Source organism: Microcaecilia unicolor, chromosome 6, assembly GCF_901765095.1.
Source record: "Microcaecilia unicolor chromosome 6, aMicUni1.1, whole genome shotgun sequence".
Classification (NCBI taxonomy): Eukaryota; Metazoa; Chordata; class Amphibia; order Gymnophiona; family Siphonopidae; genus Microcaecilia; species Microcaecilia unicolor.
In genome coordinates, this window is record NC_044036.1 from 118,689,116 (window position 1) to 118,714,179 (window position 25,064).

The 25,064-nt window shown below is 45.1% G+C and overlaps 1 protein-coding gene across 1 annotated transcript in view; it reads right to left on the reverse strand.

Moving 5' to 3' along the window:
• PRRC2C (proline rich coiled-coil 2C) overlaps positions 1-25,064 on the reverse strand; it is a 458,438-nt gene that overhangs the window by 142,065 nt on the left and 291,309 nt on the right. Inside the window, 3 exon segments of the mRNA XM_030208285.1 lie at positions 17,155-17,247; positions 18,245-18,481; positions 19,209-19,397. Of these exon segments, the coding sequence (XP_030064145.1) occupies positions 17,155-17,247; positions 18,245-18,481; positions 19,209-19,397 (519 nt within the window).

The window sequence follows — 25,064 nt, forward strand, 5'->3', positions numbered from 1 at the left end:
TTGGTACCGATGAGGAAGATGTGGAATCCTCACGTCTCCTCGGGGCCGGGTCCGAAAAAGGTCGGTCCCGGGGGGTCCTGCATAACAGGAGGCCGCCTCGAGACAGGTGGAGACCCACTTGACGCCTCACTGCTCCCAGCACGAGTTGGTCATTCCTCAGCCATTACCTTTGCTCCCGACGTCGAAGGACCAGACCGAGCCCCAAAACGTTTCTTTCGGACTTCTCGAGACGCTTGGGTCCGTTTCTTCATGCAAAGCCACAGACTGCAAGGAGCTGGGCTATGGTCGGACCCAAGGCACTGGATGGTCCGGCTGCACCGAGTATAACGTTTGAAGCCGCTGAGTGTCTTTGCTGACATGGAAGGAAAAACGGCTTCAGCGAAATTAAACGACGCGATCATGCCAAAAAAGTAAAGGGCACAAAAGGGAAAAAACCCGACTGGGCGGCCTAAGGCCGGCCGAGTTGAAAAGAAAGAAAACTTAGAAAGTGCTAAAAACTAAGAAAAAATACCGGGCTAAAAAAACAAACAAACAAAAAAAAATGAACGAATAACAATAGAAATAAAACAAGAAATATAAAAAGAATCGTCAAGACTCTCTTTCCTGTGCCAGTGAAGCGAACAGGGAAAAACCTCTTCACCTCACTGCGAACAAGAAAAAACTGAGCGGGAACGCTCACGCGATGGCATGCGCGATGCGCATGGTTCATGCACCAGAAGGCTCTGGGAAAACTTTTTAAATTTTGCTGTAGCAAAATTTGCCGTTTTCTGGGCCGCCGTGGACGCCGACCCACATGTGAGAACAAGCAGCCTGCTTGTACTCGGAGAAAGTAGTTGAATCATTTGTAAAATGGGATCTCAGAAACCATAACATTGTAACAGTTCCCAGAGATATGGTCATGAGCCTGTATCAAAAACTTTTTGTATATCAAAGTTTACCAGAAGAGAATCAAGCTGCTGGGATGCACAAAACAGCCACATCACATTAGCTACTGTGTTTCTCCCCTTCACAAAATCTGCCTGATGGGCACCCACCACTTTGGGTGTAACGTCCACCAAGAAGTTGGCCAAAATCTTTACGTACAACTTTAAACCAGACAGGTCTATGTCCAGTCTCTAGTTATAAGCCGTCTTGATTACTGCAAAAGTATCTACGGGGGATGCACAGGCATGCTCCTAAAAAACATGCAAACTGCCCAGAACACAGCAGCTCGTCATCTTTGGAAAATCGAGATTTGAAAGTTCGAGACCACTGCGTGAGAGGTTGCACTGGCTTCCTGTGAAGGACCGAATTGTTTTCAAGATCTGCACATTGGTGCACAAAATCATCTATGGAGAAGCCCCTACTTATATGGACACTCTGATTACCTTGCCGCCCAGGAACTCCCACAAGTCAGCTTGTTCGTACCTCAATACCACTAACCAGTTTTTAGTGGCCTCAAATATAAGACCGTCTATGCTTCCTCTTTCTCCTATCTCAGCACTCAATTGTGGAACGGGCTTGCCTCAAGTGGTCAAATTCACTCCTGATCACCCGACCTTCAAAAAGCGACTCAAGACCTTCCTTTTTGGTAGAGCATACGCCGTGAGCCCACCTGGCATTGCATCCTTCTGAACCACGGCTAACATAGCGACAAATTGTCACCTTTACTCTCTCCCTTTCCCTCCTCAGTTATTTCTCTTTCCCTCTTATGACATTGAATACTGTATTTGAATTATTGTTTGCTTAATAGTAACATAGTAACATAGTGGATGATGGCAGAAAAAGACCCGCACGGTCCACCCAGTCTGCCCAACAAAATAAACTTACATGTGCCATTTTTTTGTGTATACCTTACCTTGATTTGTACCTGTCTTTTTCAGGGCACAGACCGTATAAGTCTGCCCAGCACTATCCCCGCCCCCCAACCACCAGCCCCGCCTCCCACCACCGGCTCTGGCACAGACCGTATAAGTCTGCCCAGCACTATCCCCACCTCCCAACCACCAGGCCTGCCTCATACCACTGGCTAAGCTTCTGGGGATCCCTTCCTTCTGAGGAGGATTCCTTTATGTTTATCCCACGCATGTTTGCTTAATAGATTATTGTACACCACATTGAGCCTGCCTGTGGGTGGGAATATTGTGGGATATAAATGCCATAAATAAATAAATAAACAAACTTGGGAGAAGGGATTCTTTATTTGGTTTATCTTTTCTATTTTAAACGGCAACATTTTGTGTAGGTTTCCTAGAAGTTAGCAGTATCCTAGCATCAGGAAGGTTTAAGGAACGTAAATCTATGTCATCAGGAACCAAGCCTCAAGGCTAGAGAGTAAGGATCTGGATGAAGGAGGGACCCCGGTTCTGTGTTATTAGGGTTGGAAAAAGGTCCAACTTAAATGGTTCCCTGGAAAATAATTTTAGAAGGGAACCAGATTTGATATGGCCAGTAGGGAGCTATTAAAATCATGTTTCCCTGGTCTCAATGCAGTTTGAGAAGAGCTTTCCCTATGAGAGTTAGTGGGGGCAAAGCGTATAGAAGATCCATTCTCTAGTGGAGCAAGAAGGCATCTGGGGCTGTACGGTTGGGAGCATATATTCTGGAACAAAGCAGAGAAAATGCTTGTTCTGAGGAGAAGTGAAGTATGTGGTTGAGATCCTCCACTGTTGGAATATTTGATGAACTACAGAGGTGCTGAGAGACCATTCGTGAGGTTGAAGTACTCTGGCTCAGTTTGTCTACTGAAGCATTCTGTTTCTGGCTAGATAGACAGCTCTTATAGAGATGTTTCAACAAGCTGCCCAAGTCCATATCTGGACTGCTCGTCAGCAGGGGTGGTAAGAACCTGTTCTTCCCTGTTTGTTCAGGTAATACATTGCTATCTGGTTGACCATGTGAACAAGAATTACCTGACTGAAGATAAGGTCCTGGAAGGTTTTGAGAGCGTTCCAAACAGCTTGCAATTTCAGGAGGTTGATATATCATTGTTTCTCTCATGGGGAACAAGTACCCTGTGTGTGGATACCGTCAAGATGTGCTCTCCAAACTACCATGGAGGCATCTGTGGTGAGGACTTTGTGACGTGGAAGCGGCTGGAATGGAAACCCTGGGTGAGATTCTGGGACACCATCCACCACTGTTGAGATTGGTGAAGCTGTGGAGAGATTTGAATATAAGCTCATAGTAATCCCATGGTGTGGGACCACTGAGAGGAGAGTGTCCACTGATACAAGCCAATGGTGTTATATGGACTGTTGAAGCCATGTGATCAAGTAGTAAGAGCATCTGACAAGCAGATACTTGGGTAGAGTTGTACATCTGTTGTCTGCTCTCAGCTGAGGAAGGAAGGCTCATCTCCAAGTAGTATCAATGAGAGCCCCTATGAACTCTAAAGATTGAACTGGCTGAAGATGTGATTTGGGGTAACTGACCGCAAATCCTGAGGAGTTCTAGGAGCCTTATGGTGGACTGAATTGAGGTGTTACTCTTAGGAAGCTGCTTTGTTTAACCAATCATCTAGGTAGGGGAAGACATGTAAGCTCCACCTGTGACGTATTGCAGCTACCACTATCAGACACTTCGTGAAGACTCGAGGAGCCAAGGCCAAGACAAAAATGTTAAGACCTTGTATTGATAGTGCAGAGTTCCACAGCAAAAGTGGAGGAACTCTGTGTGCAGGGAGAATATGTTATGTGCATGTATGTCTCCTTGACATCTAGAGAGCAAAGCCAGACACTGAATTGTATCATGGGAAGTAGTGACCCCAGGGATACCATGCAAAATGTCTAAGTAGAAACTTGCTTAAGTCATGTAGATCAAGAATTGGACGTACTCCCTGTCTTCTTTGGTATGAGAAAATATCTGGAATAGAACCCTTGACCCCTGTCCAGCAGAGGAAATGGTTTCTATTGCATTCTGCCAGAGGAGGGCTGAGAGCTCTTCTTGAAGTAATTTCATTTGGAGGGAGTTGAAATGAGACTGTCTAGGTGGATGATCAGGATGTTCTTTTTGCCAACACAGAGCATAACTGTGCTGAATGATGCACAGCACCCAATAGTTGGCAATTATGAGAGGCCATCTCTGTTGAAAGAAAATGATCCTTCTTTAGACTGGCAGGTTGCTTGGCACAGATAACTGTACAATGGCAATGCTCTCTAGGAAGGAGTTAAAAATTGGGCTGTTTGACTGAGAGGGTGCCTGGGATTTTTGACCCCGTGTTGGCTTGGATGTGAGCGCTGAGGCACAGTCTTTGAGGTGGAGGAGTAGGAGTGCAATGATGCTTAGCCATGTAATTGGAGCATTGATAGCCTCCTGCAAATCTTCTAGAAGAAACAGCAGACGTTTGTGGCCTGGATAGAGTCTTAATAGTATCTGTATGTTTTTAAAATCAGATCAGCCACTTCCTCAACTTTGTTACCAAACAAGTTTTCCCCATAATAAGGGATATCTGCTGGACACTCCTGGACAGCAGATTCTAGTTCAGAGACCCTGAGACAAGAGACGTTGCACTGCCACTGATAAGACGGAAATATGTGAAAAGACATCAAAGGCCTGCCATGTCAGATATTTAGGACAGTCAAGAAGTTTCCTGTGAAGCTTATGAAATTCTTCAGCTTTCTCAGGGGGAAAGAACTCCACAAAAGATAAAATCCCTAATATAGGAGTATTCTAAGTAAATTGTGGAATAAAGTTGATAATCCAATATGCGATTGGTTAGCATTCGAGCCTGAAAAGTTGTTCTGCCATAAGAGTAAAGTTCTAGCTTCTCTTCCTGGAGGAGCAGAAGCATGAGATCTTGCTCTGTGAGTGTGCTTTAGAGTATTTTCCACAACTATGGAATGATGGGGTAATTGTGTTTTGTCTAATTCAGTGGATTTTTGTATCCTATACATTGTATTAATCTTCTTTGGGGCTACCTAAACTGATAGTGGATTCTCCCAATTTTAAGCGAGTATTCTTTATAACTGAATGAAGAGATACAGTGATGCTCTCTCTAGGAAAAGAATCAAACTAGATCAAAAAGTTCTGAACAAGGTTCTTTCTCTGTTTCTAATATAAAAGGTATAGTTTGAGCCATCCCTCGGACAAAGCCAGAAAAAGAGGTAATTCTCTGGAGGTGATTTACATCTCTCAGGTGGCGGAGATGGATCAGATAGAATGCCATAGGACTCCTCAGCTGAGAGGTCCTGTGGGTCTTGATCCGTTTCCTAAGAGAAGTCCAAGTCTGACTCTTCAAAGTACTGTTCATGGAAAGTACATGGAAGAGTGATGACTAGCGCGTTGGCTCTGCGTGAAGGCAAATGAGTCTCCAAAGTTGGAGAAAGCTCCTCTTGCGATGTCAACGCACGAGTTGGTCGGGTTCTGGAAGGTAAACATCAAGCCGGTGTGTGGGACCTCTCCCAAGACCTTCTCTCCAATTTATTGACGGGCTGCGCTGAGGCAGGTGCAGGCATCCTGTAAGCCTGTACAGACTGTGACTGCAGACCTGAAAGCTCCTCCTTGAGAATAGCCCGAATTTCCTCATAAAACAGCAGGTATCAATACTGCCTGAGAAAGCATGTAGATGTAGGCGATCTCGACGACCTTGAAGGCTCCTGATGAGAAATTAGCTGGAGAGAAGGACAATGGTCACTGCGGCATGGACACTTCCCATGCATCAAGGATGATGATGCAGGGGAGGTATGTACAGAGCACCTGGATGGAGAATAATGGTGATGCTTCTTAGATTTTTTACGCTGCAGATCCCTTGACACGCGCAACACAGATGACAAGGACCTAGAGAACTTATGGGCACGTAGTACTGAGTTTGATGTCAGACCTTCTCGATGCTGTGTTAGTGCACCTGATGCCGATGCCAACTCAAGTTCCACATTGAGTACCGAATCCCCTGCAATGCTTGTTGTGGATGCCAATACAGAACTAAAAAAGTTTTCTTGATGAACTCTGTGGGCTTTACGGGCCCTTACTTGCATGCGCAAGAAGATACACCATATCCTGGTTCTCTGGACCTAAGCAATGAACACACCAGTTATAGGGGTTTGTGCCTGAAATAGTTCTATTGCATCAAGTACACTTTTTAAAGCCACATAGCACCCTTGTTGACATGGAAGGAAAAATGGCTGACGCTGGGGTCAAAAGAAAAATATGAAAAAAAATATATGTCCTGAAAAAGGGAATGCACAAAACAGGTAAACGTTTGACGTACTGAGGAGAGATTAAAAAGTCAACCTCCCTGCTCCACAGAAAACAATAGATTGTTGGTCCTGCACTCGGGAAAGAAGGCACCCACTCGTGTGATGAGGGAACTGCCTCAAAGATTTAAAGTGACTGTGCATTTGGCAGCATCTGCACCGGGCTCCATGGATGATGTCACCTACATGTGAGAATATCATGCCTGCTTGTCCTCAGAGATCTCTGATTTCACGTTGCTTCTTTTATTAATTGTTATGTTAAAGTTCAATGCCTCTTATTCATATTCAGTCAAATAAATATACATACACACTTATACAAACAAATGCACCTCTAACCATATAAATGGTAAATGTAGATTTAGTAAATCTAAATCTCAAAAGTTTTATTCAAAAAAGTACCTTCTGCAAATGAACCTAAACTGTTCACAATGCACCACTTTGTATTGATAAGCCACCTTGAAGAGAGACTCTCCCTCAATTCCTGCTTTCATTTGTCATTTTGTAATTCTCTCACAATAGTCTCTGATCAATACCTAAACACGAGCAGGTGGTTTCATGTTCACAAGATGGTTTCCATATGTGGCTGATGATTCACTTATCTGGGGAGACTGAAGCAGACAAGCAGGAGGAGGGGGCTGGGGAATAGAGATTTTCTTCATCACTCCTCCCCCCCACCACCCCAGAAAACTATTTTCTACCATATAATAAAACACTTTCCAACCTCAAGAGTCTCTGGTTTGATTTTGTAGCTCAGCATCTTTTCTTAATCAAAGCCCTTGTCTATTCCTTTTTATATCTTCTGATTCTGTGGTGGTGTCCTTTTTTCTTTTATTTCAGTTTTTCTTCCTTATGTTGCTTCTCCAGCAGTGAATATGCTAATTCTCCATGGACATGTCAGATATGTCAGCCACACAACTGTGATACCATCTGATAGTGCCATTCTACTTGTGGACTATGCTGGCTCCCATGGTGTAGACAGTGCTGATTCTCGTCACTGTGTATTTCCCATATATAGGTGAGAGTCAATGCTGAATCACATCTTGCGCTGACCAGCATAGAGCTTCTGCTGTTGCTACCATTAGCTCTAACCCCTAACTCTGCCAGCCAACATGTTGGCTACAGCTTTTGCCTAGTGCCAAATATCTTCTTGGAGCCCCGGGGACACCAATCAAGAGTCTCATATGGAACCTCTGGTGCTGATATCAGGGCCTCAGGCCCTGGAACAACTAGTACTGTAAACAACCTCCCATACCCATTCCTACTGTGCATGCATAAAACAAGTATAGCACTTAGAAACATTGAGTATGGGTTGTTGGCAACAATATGCTGCATTCCCTGATTCTGTTGTGCTGATGAATGAAGCCTGAGAGTTGAACAGCTGAGAGGGGCACCAAGTTAACACTGTGCTTCCTCTACAGCCAAGTGCTAGCAGAGAACCCCTCTCCTTGAATTTTTGCTGCTTCCACCTTGCCTTCAAGCTCTGACCTTTTCCCTTGCCTGCTAATAATGTTGCAATGCCTTTTTCCTCTGTGCTGACTGGGCCAAGCCTTGCTCCTACATCTATGCATTGGCTTCTATGTTCTTCCCTTCCTACAAATGTATTACAGTGCAGCTCCAACTGTGCTGGGTCAGTGTTCAGACTCTGCTCCAATGACATTAGCTCAACAATGACTGCCAATGTGATAATAGAAAGAAAAGAAAGACACTACCATATTTCTTTTAAATTAGTTCTCATCTTTTTTTCTTTAGCAGTGGATACATTAATACTTTCTCTCCCTTGTTCTGTCCTGCTTTTATTCCCTAATTTTTCCCCCTTCTGACCTCCACTTTTCATTCCTCCACTTCCTCCCACACCACCCTGGATCACTTTCTCCCCAATTCACTGTCTTCCCCTTCTCCATTTCCTACCATCTATAGCTCACTCTCTCACCTTCCCACCCAATCACCCACCTTTGCTCTTTCCAGCTTGCTGTTCCTACTGAATCTTCCACTTCACATGATTCCTCTTCCCTTGCCTTCCATCCGGTGTTGATCCTTGCTGTCTGTCACCCAAACTTTTGCTTTTTCCTCTACATGCTTTTGCTTTCTTACCTCACATATACAATACCACATGCTCCCTTTCCCCCCACTCACCCCCTCCAGGTTGTTGCCTGAGATTTCATCCTACTGCCTGCCCTGTTTCTATCCTTCAGTCAGTGCTTCCTGCTCCAGCTCCTTTCACTATTCTAGATGTTTAGAAGATTTAGCATACAACTTTCTTATATGAGGCACTTAAGGTGGTGTCCATCACTGTCTTAAAGGGTAAAATAGCACTAATAAGGTAAGAGTTGAGTGTTCTTGGAATACAACTCTAGAATGTTCCCCTTTCAAAATATCTCACATTTTAAAAACAAGCCTAACAGTTTTATCCTTTTTTTCCCCCCATCAATGCTACTAATGGAGACACATGAAACAATTACATATATTTTCCCACAATCCAAACCATTCAGAACTGGGCAAAAAGTTTAAGCTATATCATTTATAGCACGTGTTCGCCATTAGTAGCAAGATACAAGTCTTTACAACTGGGTGCTGTAATCTGATGGAGCCTGATTCTCCAGTCCAGAAGAGACCTGGCAGCTTTTGAGAAGAACTATCACAAATATGCATGACTTTTTGCCTTGAGTGCTCATGTGGGACCTCCTCAACCTTTAAACAGCCAAGTTTAGGAGACAACTCATAGGAAAGATGGGAGGGCATTGAGAATTTGTAACCTGTTGCCCACAGAAAAAGCAAAGTTGCTTACCTGTAATGGAGTTTCTTAGCAGACAGCAAGAAACACAGTTCCACCATCTCTTTAAAGGTAAAATTATGCCTTACCTGCTGATAATTTTCTTTTCTTTAGTTGCAGCAGATGAATCCAGGAACTGGTGGGTTGTGGCCATCTACCAGCAGTTGGAGATAGAGATTATAAAGCTGAAGGCAGTGATACCAGACGGTCAGCGCCACTTCAGTATATGTCTCATCACCAAGCAGAATCAGACAAGAAACCCGGAAGCCTTTCTCGCCAACCAAACACAACAGAAACTTGTCAGAGAAATCACGGCTGCAATGGACTCCTCTTCAGTGGTTTCCATTCTCTCTCTTTTTTTGTTTGTTTTATTTTATATATTTTTAAACTAAAGACTAGGACAAGAACAGACAGGCAAAACAATCGCAGCTGACAGAGCACGGGATCCTGGATTTATCTGCTGCTACTAAAGGAAAGAAAATTATCAGCAGATAAGGCATAATTTTACCATCCTTAGCATATGCAGCACATGAATACAGGAACTAGTGGGATGTACCAAAGCAAGTTGCCACTCCCCGAGACAGAACCACCACTGCAAAGGTCGCATCCGAATAGCAAAAGCAAACCCGTTCTGCCCTAGAGGTAGACAGCAACCTCGTGGAATGAGCCTGCAACATCACCGGTGGGAAACGACCTTTCAAAAAATCCACGGAAACAAAGTATCTGCAATCCAACGAGAAATAGTCAGATCAGAGGCCGTCATCCCACAGTAAGGACCAGCAAGAAGGACAAAAAGATGATCCGAATACTGGAAAACATGCGACATCTATGCGACATCTAAGAATGCTGGAGGAGAACCCTCCGAACATACAGAAAATGAAGCACCATGAGAAAATCCCACTCCTAAAAGAAGGGAAGAAAGAGAGGCCGATAAAGAAGCAAAGCCAAACTACAGCCGGAAAGAAAAGGAGAAGCCATAGGCAAGGTCACTCCAGACTCAGCAAATTGCACATAAGCAGCTCGGCACAGCAGCGCTAAAAATTCAGACTCTGAATTGGCAACCCAGAACACTGCTCACAAGTAAGCTCCTAAGCGAAGCCTTCTGCAAAGGATTAAAAGGAGTCCGAAGCAATGCTCAGTAGACATGGAGCCCTAAGCTAGGCTCAAATAAAAAAAATGAGGTTTCAGGGTGAACAAGGTCGCAGCAGCGGAGGAGCAAAGCACTCTGCAAGAAATGCAACACATATGGGTGTCAAGCCAGAGAAAAGCCCAACACACTCTCCTAGAAGCAGGTTACTGCCAACTGCACCTGAAGTGAATTAGAGGTCAGGCTCGTCCTGCAGAAAGAAACCAATCGCTGAGGAACAGACGCCCGCAATGGAGACCAAACATGGGCCACAACCATGCCTCAAAAAATCCTCTACTCCCGAGAATACGTGGTCAAAGTGACCGAATACAAGCTCACAATAGAGCAGTGATCACGGTGTCCAAAGAACTCTGTTCCTTAGAGTCGACCTCTCAAAAAAACAGACTGTAACACCAAAGCAAGAGGTATCCTCCACTCTGTACGGACCCTGAAGGAAAAGCCTGGAGCACAGCGGAATCCGAAATGGAGGCACCACCAGGAGCTGCACCAGATCCGCATACCAAGGGCGCCATGGCCAATCTGGAGCTACCAGAATGACTCAATCCCCGGTGGCAAGTGATCCGAAAAGAACTCTGCTGCAGAAAGGCCATGGAGGAAACACTATCAAAAAACATCCTTCAGCTAAAGCAGCAGCAGCTGAACAACCAACCCTGCCGAATTGCCCTTGTTCCGATAACAGAAGAAAGAAGGCACCTTGGAGTCTAGTCTGGATACCATCAGATCTACCTCCAGAGCTCTTTACCCGAGGCCAAACTGGAGAAGCACTGATGAGGAATAAATATTCCACCAGGAGAAGACGGCAGAGAGAGCTCAATGTAGGAAAAGCCCGCGAAGCAGGCCATGGAGAAACATAACACGAGGTCCGCTGCACACTCCATGGGCAACATGCCCTGATGGCCAGGGCCCGACTTGAGTCTCACCCTGTCAAAGCAGCTACCACTGTGGTGTTCTGATGGGACAAGTACCACTTGGCTCGCAATGTATCCCGAAAGGCTAGAAGACGAACAGCACCAAAAAGCAGTTCCAGGCGGGAGATCGGCCACACCACCTCCCATGCTATCCACTGCCCTGGAGGTAGATGAGGAGGCAAAGGGCTCGCCAGCCCAAGAGGCTTGCATCCGTGACCACCACCATCCACTGTGGAGGTGTCAAGGCATCCCTTTCGAAGGAACTGCGGAGACACCAGTTCACGTGCAGTCGTGCTGAGAACAGCCACGGAAGACGCCGCTGACACTGCTGGGACACAGGTGACCACCTGCTGAGAAGTGAGAGCTGTAGATGTCGCATGCAACCACAACCCACGGCACTACCTCCAAAGTGGCCACCACAGAGCCCAAGACATGAAACATACAGCCAAGCCCAAGGACTCGGTGCCCCGAGCAGACTGAGCACCCAAGTCTGGAGCTAAACTCTCAAGTCCTCAGTGAAAAAAAAAAATCGTACCAGAGCAGTTGAACACAAGGAAGTGGCTCATAAGAAGAGTGACCACCCTGCCCAAGAATTCCAACAGCGAGAAGCCTCGGGAAGAGTCAGATTGACTCTTGGTACTCGTCTAGAGCGGGGTGCACTCTGATGCCATCCTTATGGAGAATGCCGCAACACTCCCAAACCTAGAAAAAGGTGCATGGAGCCGTAGCTGTAATGGAAATCAAGATCATTCTATATATATGTATATATATATGTCAGGTTCTCAGGTTCAGAGCCCGCGGGACCGGGCTCTGGAGCAAACGTGAGCCCTTGGGCTGCTGCCGAGGAGCGACAGCAGCAGGCAAAACCCACCAACCAACACTGGGCAAGCACACTGGCAGGGACTGCAGGCACTGCCCAGCGAACCGGAACACATGGACTGGAATCCCCCGGACTGGAGGACACAGGACTGGAACACACACCGGACCGGAACACACTGGACTGGAGCGCACCAGACTGGAACACACCGGACCGGAACACACTGGACTGGAGCACACTGGACTTGTCCGTACAGCTTCACCTGCACTTAGCTACTAAGCCCCCCAGAAGTTGAGCTCCTGGGTTCGAGTAGCCGACAGGACTTACTGGATACCGGATGACATAGGGACCAGGACTGGAAACAGAAGTGCTCCTAACCCTAAACTAATCTACGTTCTCCCAAGCCCTAAACTAGCAGGAGTGTTCCTAACAGTAAACTGACAAAAAGGACTTCCTAAGCCCTATAACTAAACAGGAGCTCCTAATCCCTGCTCAAGAAAGGGACTTCCTAAGCCCTAAACTAACAGAGCAGGGAACTAAACACAAAGCTAACACAGGTGCTACTAAGCACCAAGCTACAAGCAGAGCTTTACACTAATAAGCTAAACACAGAACTAACCAGCTCCCTAAGCACTGCTCTAGCAAGCTAGATACAACTAACAAGGTGCTTCCTAAGCACTACTCTGGCAAGCAACCAGAAGAGCTCCTAGCACTAAAAGGGAAGACAGGGGAGCCACAAGGAAAAAACAGGGAAGCTAACACAAGCCAAAAGTGCTTCTAAAGCACCAAACACCAACAGCAAAGACTGCAATAGCACAAACACCAGAAGTACTTCTAACAGCAAACTCTGAAGTGTTCCTAACAACACCAAACCCTGAAGTACTTCTATCAGCAACAGAGCTTCCAAAGCCCTACACACAGCAATGCTTTCAAAACCAAGAGGGAAAAGCAAGAAAGCTAAACACACAGTCACCAGTGCACACTGCACTAACACTAACCTGGCCCTTAGCAAAAGCAGGCAGGGAAACTAGACACAAAGTCAGAAGTGCACACTGCACCACCCTACCTAAAGCAAACACAACCGTTGCAAAGGCCCTGAAGGAAACAACACCACTTCCTTATCAAGGCCCTCCCTGATGATGTCACACTCCCTAGATCTAGGCAAAAGCACACTGACCCAGAGAGGCCCAACCCACACCAATGCAAAACCGCGAAACACTTGAAGCCAGTACACCCAAAGAGAGTTAGAGCAACTCAGACTACACCCACAGCTGCAGTGAAGAGACAATCAGAGCCCTGCTGCTGGAAGCTGCCAGCACAGAGAGACAGAGCCAGCTCAGAAAGGACAGACAAAGAAACAGAAGCCAGCTAAGAAGCTGACTCCCAGGAAAGAGGTAAGTTTGAGAGGGGTTCAGACCCCAATCATAACAATATACATATATACTGAATTTCCTTATGTTGTTAGAGTAACATTCTGTAGAAAAAAGAGATGTCAGACCTTACTGTAGAAAATAATAACTCAGGTCATATATATTTATTTATTTGTTGCATTTGTATCCCACATTCCCCCACCTATTTGCAGGCTCAATGTGGCTTACATAATTTTGTTAATACATTGTCATTCCAGGCTATCATATACAGTTATTAGTAAGGTGTAGAGATTTGATAATAGCAGAAAGGAGGAAGTAATTAGGGGATAAGTATAGAAGGTGGACTTTCAAACTGGGTGGTTTGGTGAAGTGGATTAGTGAGGCTATAGGTTCTCTTTGTAGGCCTTGTTGAAGAAATATGTCTTCAGAGACTTGCGAAAGTTACTTGTTTCGTCGATTGTTTTCAGGTCTGTAGGTAATGCATTCCATAACTGTGTGCTCAAGTAAGAGAAGGTAGTGGCATGCATCTGCTTGTATTTTAGTCCTTTACAGCTGGGGAAATGCAGACTGAGAAATTTGCGGGATGATCTTGTGGCGTTTCTGGGAGATAAGTCCACGAGGTTTAGCATGTAGGTTGGGGCGTCCGTGTGAATGATTTTGTGTACAATCGTGCAGATCTTGAATGCAATGCGTTCCCTAAGTGGGAGCCAATGAAGTTTCTCTCTTAGGGGTTTTGCACTTTCATATTTAGGTTTTCCAAATATGAGTCTTGCAGCGGTATTCTGGGCTGTTTGGAGTTTTTTGATGGTCTGTTCTTTGCAGCCAGTATACAGTGCGTTGCAGTAGTCCAGATGGCTTCTAATGTTCCCGGAGTGGAGGAGTGACCTAGTGGTTAGGGTGGTGGACTTTGGTCCTGGGGAACTGAGTTTGATTCCCACCTCAGGCACAGGCAGCTCCTTGTGACTCTAGGCAAGTCACTTAACCCTCCATTGCCCCATGTAAGCCGCACTGAGCCTGCCATGAGTGGGAAAGCGCAGGGTACAAATGTAGCAAAAAAAAAAAATCAACTAAGCTTGTTAGTAAAAAGTAGGCCAGAATTACCTTATGAATGTTTTAATTAGCTGAGAAGTTTGAGCCTTATCTAAAAGGCAGATGAAAAGGAGACAAAAAGGGAATTATATTTTTCTCATTACTTGTTAACCAGAGCAATTGCACCTGTTGATCTAGTGATAACTGTATATTCTTGGCTATTTAGAGGGTATACTGAATCAGTATAGTCAGACTGTGAACTGAGCTTTCCTTGTTCATTTTACTCTCCTTGTATACAAGATAATAAAAGATTTTTTTACATATTTGAACCCAGATTTCTGCGAGCTTCTTTGGTAAGAGAAATAATTTTTTATATCAGTAGCTATGCCCAGAATAGCCAACTGGAGAAACCGCAGGTGAGGAGGCCAAAAAGGAAAGAGCAGCAATGCTTCCTAGAGAAGAAGTGCAGGGAAGAATGCTAAATTGAAGTAGCCTCGTGATACAGCTAGCTGTCTAATACAAAGAAAAAATGCTAAAGTGTCAATAAAAGCCTTAGAGACACTACAACATACAGCTAGCTAGCTAGAGGTGCCGCTGATACAGTGGAGGCTGGAACTGGTATGCAATAGTTTGACCAGTGTCAGAGAGCAATACAAAAAGAGCAGCTGCTGTGGGAAACCAACACAGCTAACCTTGGCACGGTAGCATAATGTTATCTGGCCCAGCTATGAAATGAACTGCTTGTCAAGGCAAGCAATATGGGAGAGAGAAGTAAAATATGCCCCTCAGGAAAAGAAGCCAAGGTCCAACGCTTTTAATATGATGCACAAACCAGCCTTAAACCTGTGACCTTCAGGTTGAAAGCCAGCTACCTTTTAGAAAAAAAACTATTTTGTTGAAACTACTGCACCTGGAGAAAATGTTCCCATGGCAGCACTGAGGTTCCATGGACACCAGAGAACTAGCCCCAGAAAATAATAATAGGTAACATTTCCCACCGAAACGTGGAGCCAAAAGCACTAAGCCTAGAAACTCCCTTATAAAGGTGCAGAAAAAAAAGAAAACCTACAGCACCTGGAATTCACAGGCGGTCTCCCATCCAAGATCTGAGGAGATCAGGCACACTCAGGGTGGTGTGCCCATAGGCAATACCTATACTGCCAATATAGAGTTTGAAAAAGGAAGTGAGGGAAACTTTCAGGGTGTTTAAGCAACTGCCCTCTGAGAAAAAAAACTGAGGGGACCGAAAAGTCTGTAAATGAAAATACTAAATAGGCCCTTTTAGAGGCCCCTACATGTGGAGGAACGTTCAATCCCTACGTACGTCAACAAGAGAAAATCCAAGGTAACAAGGATGTAATGGTGACAGTGACTGGAAGAACTGTTCCCCATGAAAAAAAGCTTGTATTTGCATTATGGGTTACCTTTATACATGTTATCTCTTGTACAAATAGTACCAACTTTATTTAAGGTTTCATGTGATCTTGAAAACATTGCCTACCTTTGCACAACACAATTAGGTCAGCAACAATTTATTGTTTTTCCTTATTCTCAGTCAGTATTTTTTAAATATTATGCAATCATCATTTGTTTTTAAATCACTTTTATATTGTCCTTACATTGTTTTGCAAATACTATTATATTAGTTATGTTGTAATTCTTTTCATCTCATTTATACCTTATTGTTTTTGAGTTCTATATTTATGATTTATATGTTTATACCAGTATTGTATATGTTCTTATAGACTCCTGAGGAAGACGTTTTGGTGCCAAAACACAGCAGCTGTGGCGAGTCGTTTGCTTCAATAAAGATCACCTTTTTGAACAAGTGTCTCCCTTAGTTTTTTGAAAGAGCAAATCTACCCTACCCTCCCTGGATTTTCCCTTTCAGAGGCCCAACACACCAGAAGCCCTACTTTGATGTTCACTGTTTCCCATACTAGGAACAGCCTTTAATCAACGCAGGTACTATAAGAAAATCTTAACTCACCACAGACAGCGAGGCCTACAGGAGACTGCTGTCATGAATGCACCCACTTATGTAAACATGGCTTTCCAGCACACGTGATTCCTGCTGCCTCTGTGCGGAAAGGAACTGCCCTGAAACGACTCCCTCCGAATAGAGGAAGACAGGGGAGAAATAGACCCTCCTGCTGAGCTGGAGAGCAGGGTCCAACAGTGGAGACAGACAGGGAACAAGCCAGAAATCTTCAAAGGCTGAACTAAAAAGGAACTGTCAGTTCCCTTACCAGACTTCTGCAACATATAGGCAAATGGTGCAGCAGAATGAACTTGGGGGAAAGGTCAGCAGCCCCAGAGAAGCCCCCAGATCAGCTGACGTGCACCTTGAAAAACAAGGTGCACTGCAGAAGGACTGGTTGGTGAATAGATTGAATTTTGAAAGGTCAGAGGGAAACACAAGAATTGTGCTCAGACCCAAACAAGCTTAACAAAAAAAACCCACCAGAGGTTGCCCTTGGCACTCTGGCTTAGTTGGATGATGTCACCAGCAAGTGCGTCTGCATTGCCCTGTTTGTCTATGGAGAAAAATAAAGACCAATGAAGTCCTGCATGATAACTTGAGGCAGGAAGTCATGCACATGCACAGTAGTGTCTCTCAAAAGCTTAAAAGATATATTCTGTGCTGTACAGTTTTCCCACACAGGCTCTGCCAGACTTTGCTATCCTGCCTGTTCTTAAGGAATGACAATCCATGATCTAGAACTCTACCCAGACCCTGAGTAATGTCAAAGTCTCACTGAAAATTGTGAATAAAAAAAATTCTGAGACCAGCTGTAGAGAACTTTGCAAGGCATGACACACAACGCCCTGCCTGTCCAGCAATACCCCATGCTTGCCAGAGATTTAGATTGTGATACTTTTGTAGGAAATGAATGCTTCCCTGAATGCAAAGCTCTAGCAAGAAGATTTACTACTTACATTTGACACTAGCGCTTCCTCCATTTTTGTGGTGCCAACCGTCACAGTACTAGGAAGGGAATTAGAAGGTGCAGTGTAGTCGGTCACAGATTCCTTGAGAAAAGTAAAAGGAAATCAAGATTGCTTGCACTGCTGAACAGCTGCATGCAGTGTGGAAGTCTCTGATCCTCTACACATTTTAGAAAAAGTACTTAATCACAAGGCTCTGCTCTCAAATACCAGATGACTAATATGGTACTTCTTACATTTTAAGCTGCCCTGCAGAGACTATTTGTATCCTGTTAAATGAAATTAAGGCACTTAATTTCCTCACCATGTATAAAGCACCCTCACATGCATTGGTGTTCTTCAGACTACTAAATAGCATTAGAAGAGAGGAATAGACACAGGACTGGCCAAAAGGCATCAGACATCCTAACCAAACCTTCAGCCATGTGTGCCCTCCTCCCCCAAGGGGTAGCTCAAGGTCTTATACCCTCCCAGATAGCAAACATCTCCCCTTCCTCTCCTCTACTTTCCCCTCAAGGTAGCCAACATCTTTCCTTCCCTTCAACCCCTCACCCCCCCCCCCCCCAGTTGCAGCATTTCATCTTCCCTTTCCTAACCCCACCCCACATCCAGCATTTCCTGCTTTCCCTTCTGTTGCGCTGTGCAGAATGAGCGCTGTGCAGAACCTGAGCTGAATCACTGCTGTGCCCTGCCCCTTCTGACAGAAGTCTACCTCAAATGGGGATGAACAAGGCAGTGCATGAGGGCAGGTGGGTCATTTACAGGGCCCACACAGTGCTCACTCTTCGTTTCAAGATTTGGGGCCTGTGCGGGAGGATGTAGAGGGCAAAGGGATGGCTCTCATGCACTCTGGAGCTGCACTCCCCCCACTCTTAAATTCTGTTGCCCTAGGCAGATGTCTAGTGGCAGGGCCAGACTATAAATTTCACATCTTGGCCTATTAACAATACTGTTATATCACAAGGTAAACTGCTGTTTTGCTGCTGGCCTAAGCACACATTCCACACTGTGCTTGGCTACAGTAGCTCTGGAAGCAGTAAAAGCTACAGTATGCTGAAGACATACACAGGTAGTTTGGTACCTTGGGGCTGGCTCCAAATTCCGGTGCAGACACAGATATCATAGTTCCTATTTCCATCACTGCTTTGCTCTCTTTCATGGTGACAGGGTCCGGACTGCAAACAGTAGGGCTTGGCTTGTTTTGTACCTCCGTCTCTGCTGGTTGCACATCCTTTACTTTTCTATTCTTTAGTGAGCGCTCTTTCCCAATGGGACCAGGTTTATGCTCTTTGCTTTCTACTGGGCTCAGGTCTGGAATCTAGTGACAAAGATACAAAGTTAAGAGTGTCAGTAGAAGCCTCTTGAATCAACTGCATGATCCTAGGTTAAATTATTCCATTCTCTCCAACTCCAGTAATCCAGCCATAGTTTGTTTCAGATTGTTCTCATCTGTACAATTCAGTTAGATTCAGAAGATAGAAGAGGCTTGGCTTAGCCAGACACCTGTTGTGACACTGGACAAGTCACTTAAGGTGCTATAAAGAAAAATATCAATGTGAAAGTTTCTAGCACATGTTGCCTTGGCCCCCAATATGACATTTTATGCAGATGCTGCATATTTGGTGAAAAGTGTGATCCACCTATTTCTACTGATATGGCCCATTTTCAAAATAATCAAAAAGTGAACAACTGTCAGAACATACGTGGCAATACCCTTCATCCTGGAAGACTTGCATTTTACTCCAGGCTTTACAGAGCACAGAAAGGGAAGATGAGGGGTACAACAAATTAGATGTCTAGCTTTAACAAATTTAAAGTTGTTCTGTCACATTTATAGTGCTATCAAGATAAAGCAAAGAAATCTCACAGCATAGCTAGTTGCCTAAAGTTCATCAGGAGATTAAACTTTTTGAAATCAGAGCCTGTGGAAATTTCTTTTGCTCCATTATTCCACATTTCATAGCAGTGAAGAGGAACAATGTCTGTAAGACAGAATAATGGAATGTTTATAGAGAACACTAGTAGAACAAGTTGCTCTGCATTACCTTTTGTGCTTTGATGGGTCCTGCCCGAGGCTGTTTCTGTCTCTGCTCTTTGGGTTCTGGCAGCTTTTCAGAGAGTTTCTCTGAAATCACTGGGATAACATCGTTTTCAGGACCACTGCATGCTGGTGCCCCAAACTGGATTGTGTCTATACCAAGCTCCAGTCTACTCTCCTGAACAGTTTTTGTTCCCTGTAAAGTTAGACCAAAATTATATCACTATATTAGAAAGTTCTCAGACACTAGATGACACATTAACAGGTCACTGAGAAGCAAAAAAATAAGTGTCAATAATAAATCTCTCAAGCCCCTTATATTTATTGTGCCTTTAGTACTTTTAAGTAAACAATTCACCAATACCAAGATACAGACTATGATGATATGGGGGCTATCCAGTCTTTTACACTGGATATCTACCAGCTGGTGGAATGTCATATGTGCACACTAAATGCAAGGAGTGCCCAGCTCAAAGAACGAGTTTGACCTCTACTTCTGAAGGTTATAGTAGAAGACTTGAAGGAGCAGAGGCAGACAGACGTGTGTCTGACTACACACTCACTCCATACCTGGATTGACTTGCTGCTCACCCTGTAACAGACCAGTTCCTCATATCTTGTTGAACTGTACAAACATTTTGGCTTGAGTTTAGCTGCCCATCTGTTTATCCCAATTGACTCAGTACTACCCATCTTGTCCTCATTTATATATCTGCACTTGGCCCCTCAGCTAGATAGAAAGACACTAATATATTTATGTTACTTGAATGTTTTATTGCTTGCTTATTAGATGTTTTATTGGTATTATACTAAAGTCGTACTAAATCCATGTCATCTGAATATTCTTCCACGCTGTAAGTTTGCCTTATTTATTATATTTATGTTTATATTTGGTAATTTTACTATTGTTACAATGTTAACAAAATTGTTAACAAAATTGTAAGTTTTATGTTAAACTGGACCTGCTGTAACTGCCTTGGGTGTGAATGTTCATAAAGGCAGTTAATAAATCCAAATAAACAAATTAACTTACCTCCCTGCCTGGTATGAAGGTGGCTGACCTTATACATCACCTACATAGGATTTTAGACAATGCTGGAGAGGAGCTGGCTATCTTGGTATAGGTGGGTAGCAACACAGGAATGTGCAGGAGGGAAGTTATGGCAACCACATTTAGAACATCTACCTAAAAGCTGAAATTCGGAATGTTCAGGATAGCACCCTCAAAAAACGTTCCCTGTTCCATACACAGGACCCAAGAGGCAGGTATAGCTCTGGAGTCTCAATACATGAGTAAGAGAGTGCAGGAAGGAGGGATTTAGATTTGTTAGAACTAGATAACTTTCTGGGAAAGACAGAGAGTCTACCCAAAAGGATGGGATTCACCTTAATCAGGGTAGATCTAGGTTGCTGGTACTTAGCTTCAAAAATTAGACAGGGTAGCTTTTAAATTAGAACTCGGCATAAAACTTGAGTCACTTAGAAGCCAAGGTAGCTCCGAGAGAGTCTATAGGACATGGCCATTCCCCCTTAAAGACACTCCTTGACAGAGTCAGAAACACTTTAAAACTCATAGTTCCACCCACAGAGGAAGTGACATGGAGGTGTGGCGCCAGGAGGGCATGGTCCAGCTGGTTAAGGCAGCCCAGAGGGAAGCAGCAAAGGCTCACTGCATATACCTCCAACCTGTGCCTGAACTGCAACAAATCGGTAAGCCAAGTTTAACTTGGGACCTTGAAGAACTGTATTCTTGACCCAGCTGGAGGCAGGCTTGTGAATTTTATTGGCAAGAGACTAAGACCAGGACCACAGGAGGACTTTGCTGCATAGGACTAGTTTATGTTATTTTCTCCCTTGACTATGACACTAACAGGGCCCCTCATACCTGGCACTTTTAATAGTATTGTTTTTTGTTCCCTGAACCCACTGTGTGGCTCCGCTTTGTCCGGTCTCTGGACCCGTCCTTGCTCATGTTACCACAGTAGCCTAAAAGTATATAAACAACATACATGCCTGTCAATAATAGGCATCTTAGTCACCCAGTGGAACGAAGATAACTAATAGGTCACCGGTATCAGGATACACAAATTAGACAGGGATCAATCAAATTAGTAGAGGAGTGGTGATGTATGTTAAAGCTGGAAGAGCCAAATAGGGCAAAAGTTCTGCAGGAAACAAAATATTGTGGAATCTTTATTGATAAAAACTCACAGAGAAAGCCATGGAACAGCGAGCGAGCATCTCTGGATGTTTCAGCTGTACTGGACACTTCAGACTCAGAAGTAGCCACAGTGGCACTATCTGCTAATAAGCAATGGCTGTTGAGAATGTACTTTAAAAATAGAGAGAAAGAAAGAGAAAATGTTTTGGGGTTTTAAGTCTCAAATATCTCCAGATATCTGTGCTAACGCAGGCAGTTTCTGTTATTAAAGCCAGGTGTAATTCAAATTGAGGGAACCTTTTTTCTAAGATATCCTTGTAAATGAATCATCAGTTACAAATCCACCAAGTATGTTTTCTTTGAACCCTCGCACCTTTCAGCCTTTTTGGTAACGGAGTGTCAGAAGATTGGACTGCTGCTCTTCATTTAGTTTAGTACTGTGCCTAAGCACCTTGAGCATATAAATTGCCTTTTTGTTTGTTTGTTTCCCTTCATCTTACTCTTAAGTCTTGGATCCCTATTTACTGTGGACTTGGGTGATTAATTTCTTTATTAGGTTCAGATTGATTACTTTGTCATTATTTCCCTTAATATCAATTTCTGTACAAGTGTAAATTGCTTGGATGTATGTTAAAATTCAAGATATAATAAAAAAAAAAAATCCATGTGCGATTGTGAGGAGGATACTGATGGGTGTTACTACTACTGTTTATAGTAACATAGTAGACGACAGCAAAGAAAGACCTATACGGTCCATCCAGTCTGCCCAACAAGATAAACTCATATGTGCTACTTTATATGTATACCTGACCTTGATTTGTCCTTGCCATTTTCAGGGCACACACCACAGAAGTCTACCCAGCACTAGCCCTGCCTCCCAACCACCGGTGCTGCCAACCAATCTCTGCTAAGCTTCTGAGGATCCATTCCTTCTAAACAAGATTCCTTTATGTTTATCCCAGGCATTTTTGAATTCTGTTACAGTTTTCATCACCACCACCTCCTGTGGGAGGGCATTCCAAGTATCCACCACTCTCTCCTTGAAAAAATACTTCCTGACATTTTTCTACAGTCTGCCCCCTTAATCTCCTTTCATGTCCTCTAGTTCTACCACCTTCCCGTCAACGGAAAAGGTGTGTTTGCGGATTAATACCTTTCAAATATTTGAATGTCTGTATCATATCACCCGTTTCTCCTTTCATCCAGGGTATAAATGTTCAGGTTGGCAAGTCTCTCCTCATACGTCTTGTAAAAGCAAATACCATACCATTTTTGTAGCTTTTCTTTGCACCGCTTCAATTCTTTTTACATTCTTAGCAAGACACGGCCTCCAAAACTGAACTTAATATTCCAGGTGGGGCCTCACCAACGACTTGTATAGGGGCATCAACACCACCTTTCTTCTGGTGGTGACACTTCTCTCTACACAGCCTAGCATCCTTCTGGCTATGGCCACCACCTTGTCACACTGTTTTGTCGCCTTCAGATCCAGGGCCGGTCTTAGCCCCTACCCTAGTTCCAGGGCCGGCCACCCCTCCCTCCGAGCTCCAAGGCCCCCTCCCTCCCAGCTCCAAGGCCCCCTTCCCTCCCCCCCGGTCATTTTTTAACACCCAGTGGCGTAGCAAAGTGGGGGGGGGGGGGGGGGGGGGGGGCGGGCGGAGGGGGCGGTCCACCCCGGGTGTCAGCACAAGGGGGGGTGCTCCGCCACTCCCGCTGCTTCCAGGCACCCCCCCCCCGCACCCAAAATCCGCCCCCCTCCATGGGCGCCTTGTAGAACCCTCCTCCTCCTTCCTTCCCGCCCTCGGCAGCCCTCCTCCTCCTCTCCGCCCCCCCTCCGTATCATAACCTTTTACTTCCCGTAGTGGCAGCGACGTCAGTTACTTACGAAGAAGGCTGCAGGCTCCCCTCCGGCTTCAGCTTCTCCCTTCGCTCTTCACACAGCGAGTGTCCCGCCTTCGCGGAAACAGGAAATGCGTCATCGCGAAGGCGGGACACTCGCTGTGTGAAGAGCGAAGGGAGAAGCTGAAGCCAGAGGGGAACCTGCAGTGCCTTCTTTGTAACGGAACTAACGCCGCTGCCACCACGGGAAGTAAAAGGTTGTGATACGGGGGGGGGGGGGGGGGGGGGGGCAGAGAGGAGGAGGAGGGCTGCCATGGGCGGGAAGGAAGGAACGGAGAGGGCAGGGGAGTGAGGAGAATGCTGGACATGGATGGGAGGGGAGAGCAATGGGAAGAGAACAGATTGCTGGACATGGGTGAGAGAAGGGGAGGGCATGGGGGAGAGAAGAGGTTGCTGGAGGGGAGGGCATGGGGGAGAGAAGAGATCGCTGGAGGGGAGGGCAGGGGAGGAGAATTGCTGGACGTGGGTGGATGGATGGAGGGGAGGGCAGGAAGGAACGGAGAGGAGGGCTGTGGGGGAACTGAGGGAGGGCAGGGAGAATCGCTGGACATGGATGGGAGGGGAGGGCATGGGGAGAGAAGAGATCACTGGAGAGGAAGGGAGGGCAGGGGAGAGAGGAGAATTGCTGGTGGATGGATGGAGGGGGCAGGGGAGAGAGGAAATTTGCTGGATATGGATGGATGGATGGAGGAGGGGTAGAGGAGAGGAGAATTGCTGGACATGGATGAATGAATGGGGGCAGGGGAGAGAGGAAATTTGAAGGATATGGGTGGATGGAGGAGACGGCAGGAGAGAATGGAGAGTTCCTGGACACAGATGGAGAATTGCTGGATATGGATGGATGAATGGGGGCAGGGGAGAGAGGAAATTTGAAGGATATGGGTGGATGGAGGAAACGGCAGGAGAGAATGGAGAGTTCCTGGACACAGATGGAGAATTGCTGGATATGGATGGATGAATGGGGGCAGGGGAGAGAGGAAATTTGAAGGATATGGGTGGATGGAGGAGACGGCAGGAGAGAATGGAGAGTTCCTGGACACAGATGGATAATTGCTGGATATGGATGGATGAATGGGGGCAGGGGAGAGAGGAAATTTGAAGGATATGGGTGGATGGAGGAAACGGCAGGAGAGAATGGAGAGTTCCTGGACACAGATGGAGAATTGCTGGATATGGATGGATGAATGGGGGCAGGGGAGAGAGGAAATTTGAAGGATATGGGTGGATGGAGGAAACGGCAGGGGAGAATGGAGAGTTGTTGGACATGGATGCATGTTGGACTAATACATTTAGCTTTCAGAGACCAAAACCTCCTTCCTCAGATCAGATCAGTACAGTATAGTGATTTTACAATATCCTATCCTGGCCTGAGGAAGGGGGTTTTGTTCTCCGAAAGTTAGTCAAAATATATTAAAATTAGTCCAATAAAGATTACCTTATTTCCGTGTTCTATTTATTAACACAGCTACAATACTACTTTATCCTAAAGCAAAAAAAATAAAAATATATATTTTACTTGCAGTTTGTTGTCTCTGGTTTCTGCTTTCCTCATCTTCTTTTCACTGTCTTCCTTCCATCCAGCATCTGCCTTCTCTCTCTCTCCCTGCCATCCAGTGTCTGCCCTCTCTCCCTGCCCCTTCCATCTAGGATCTGCCCTCTCTCCATGTGCATCTCCTTCCTTTGTCTTTCCTTCCCTCCATCCTTGTCCAACATTTCTCCTCTCTTCTCTTTTCCATCCATGTGCATTTCCTTCCTGACTTTCCTCCCCTTCATCCAGTACTAGGTATGCCGAGAATACAAAAC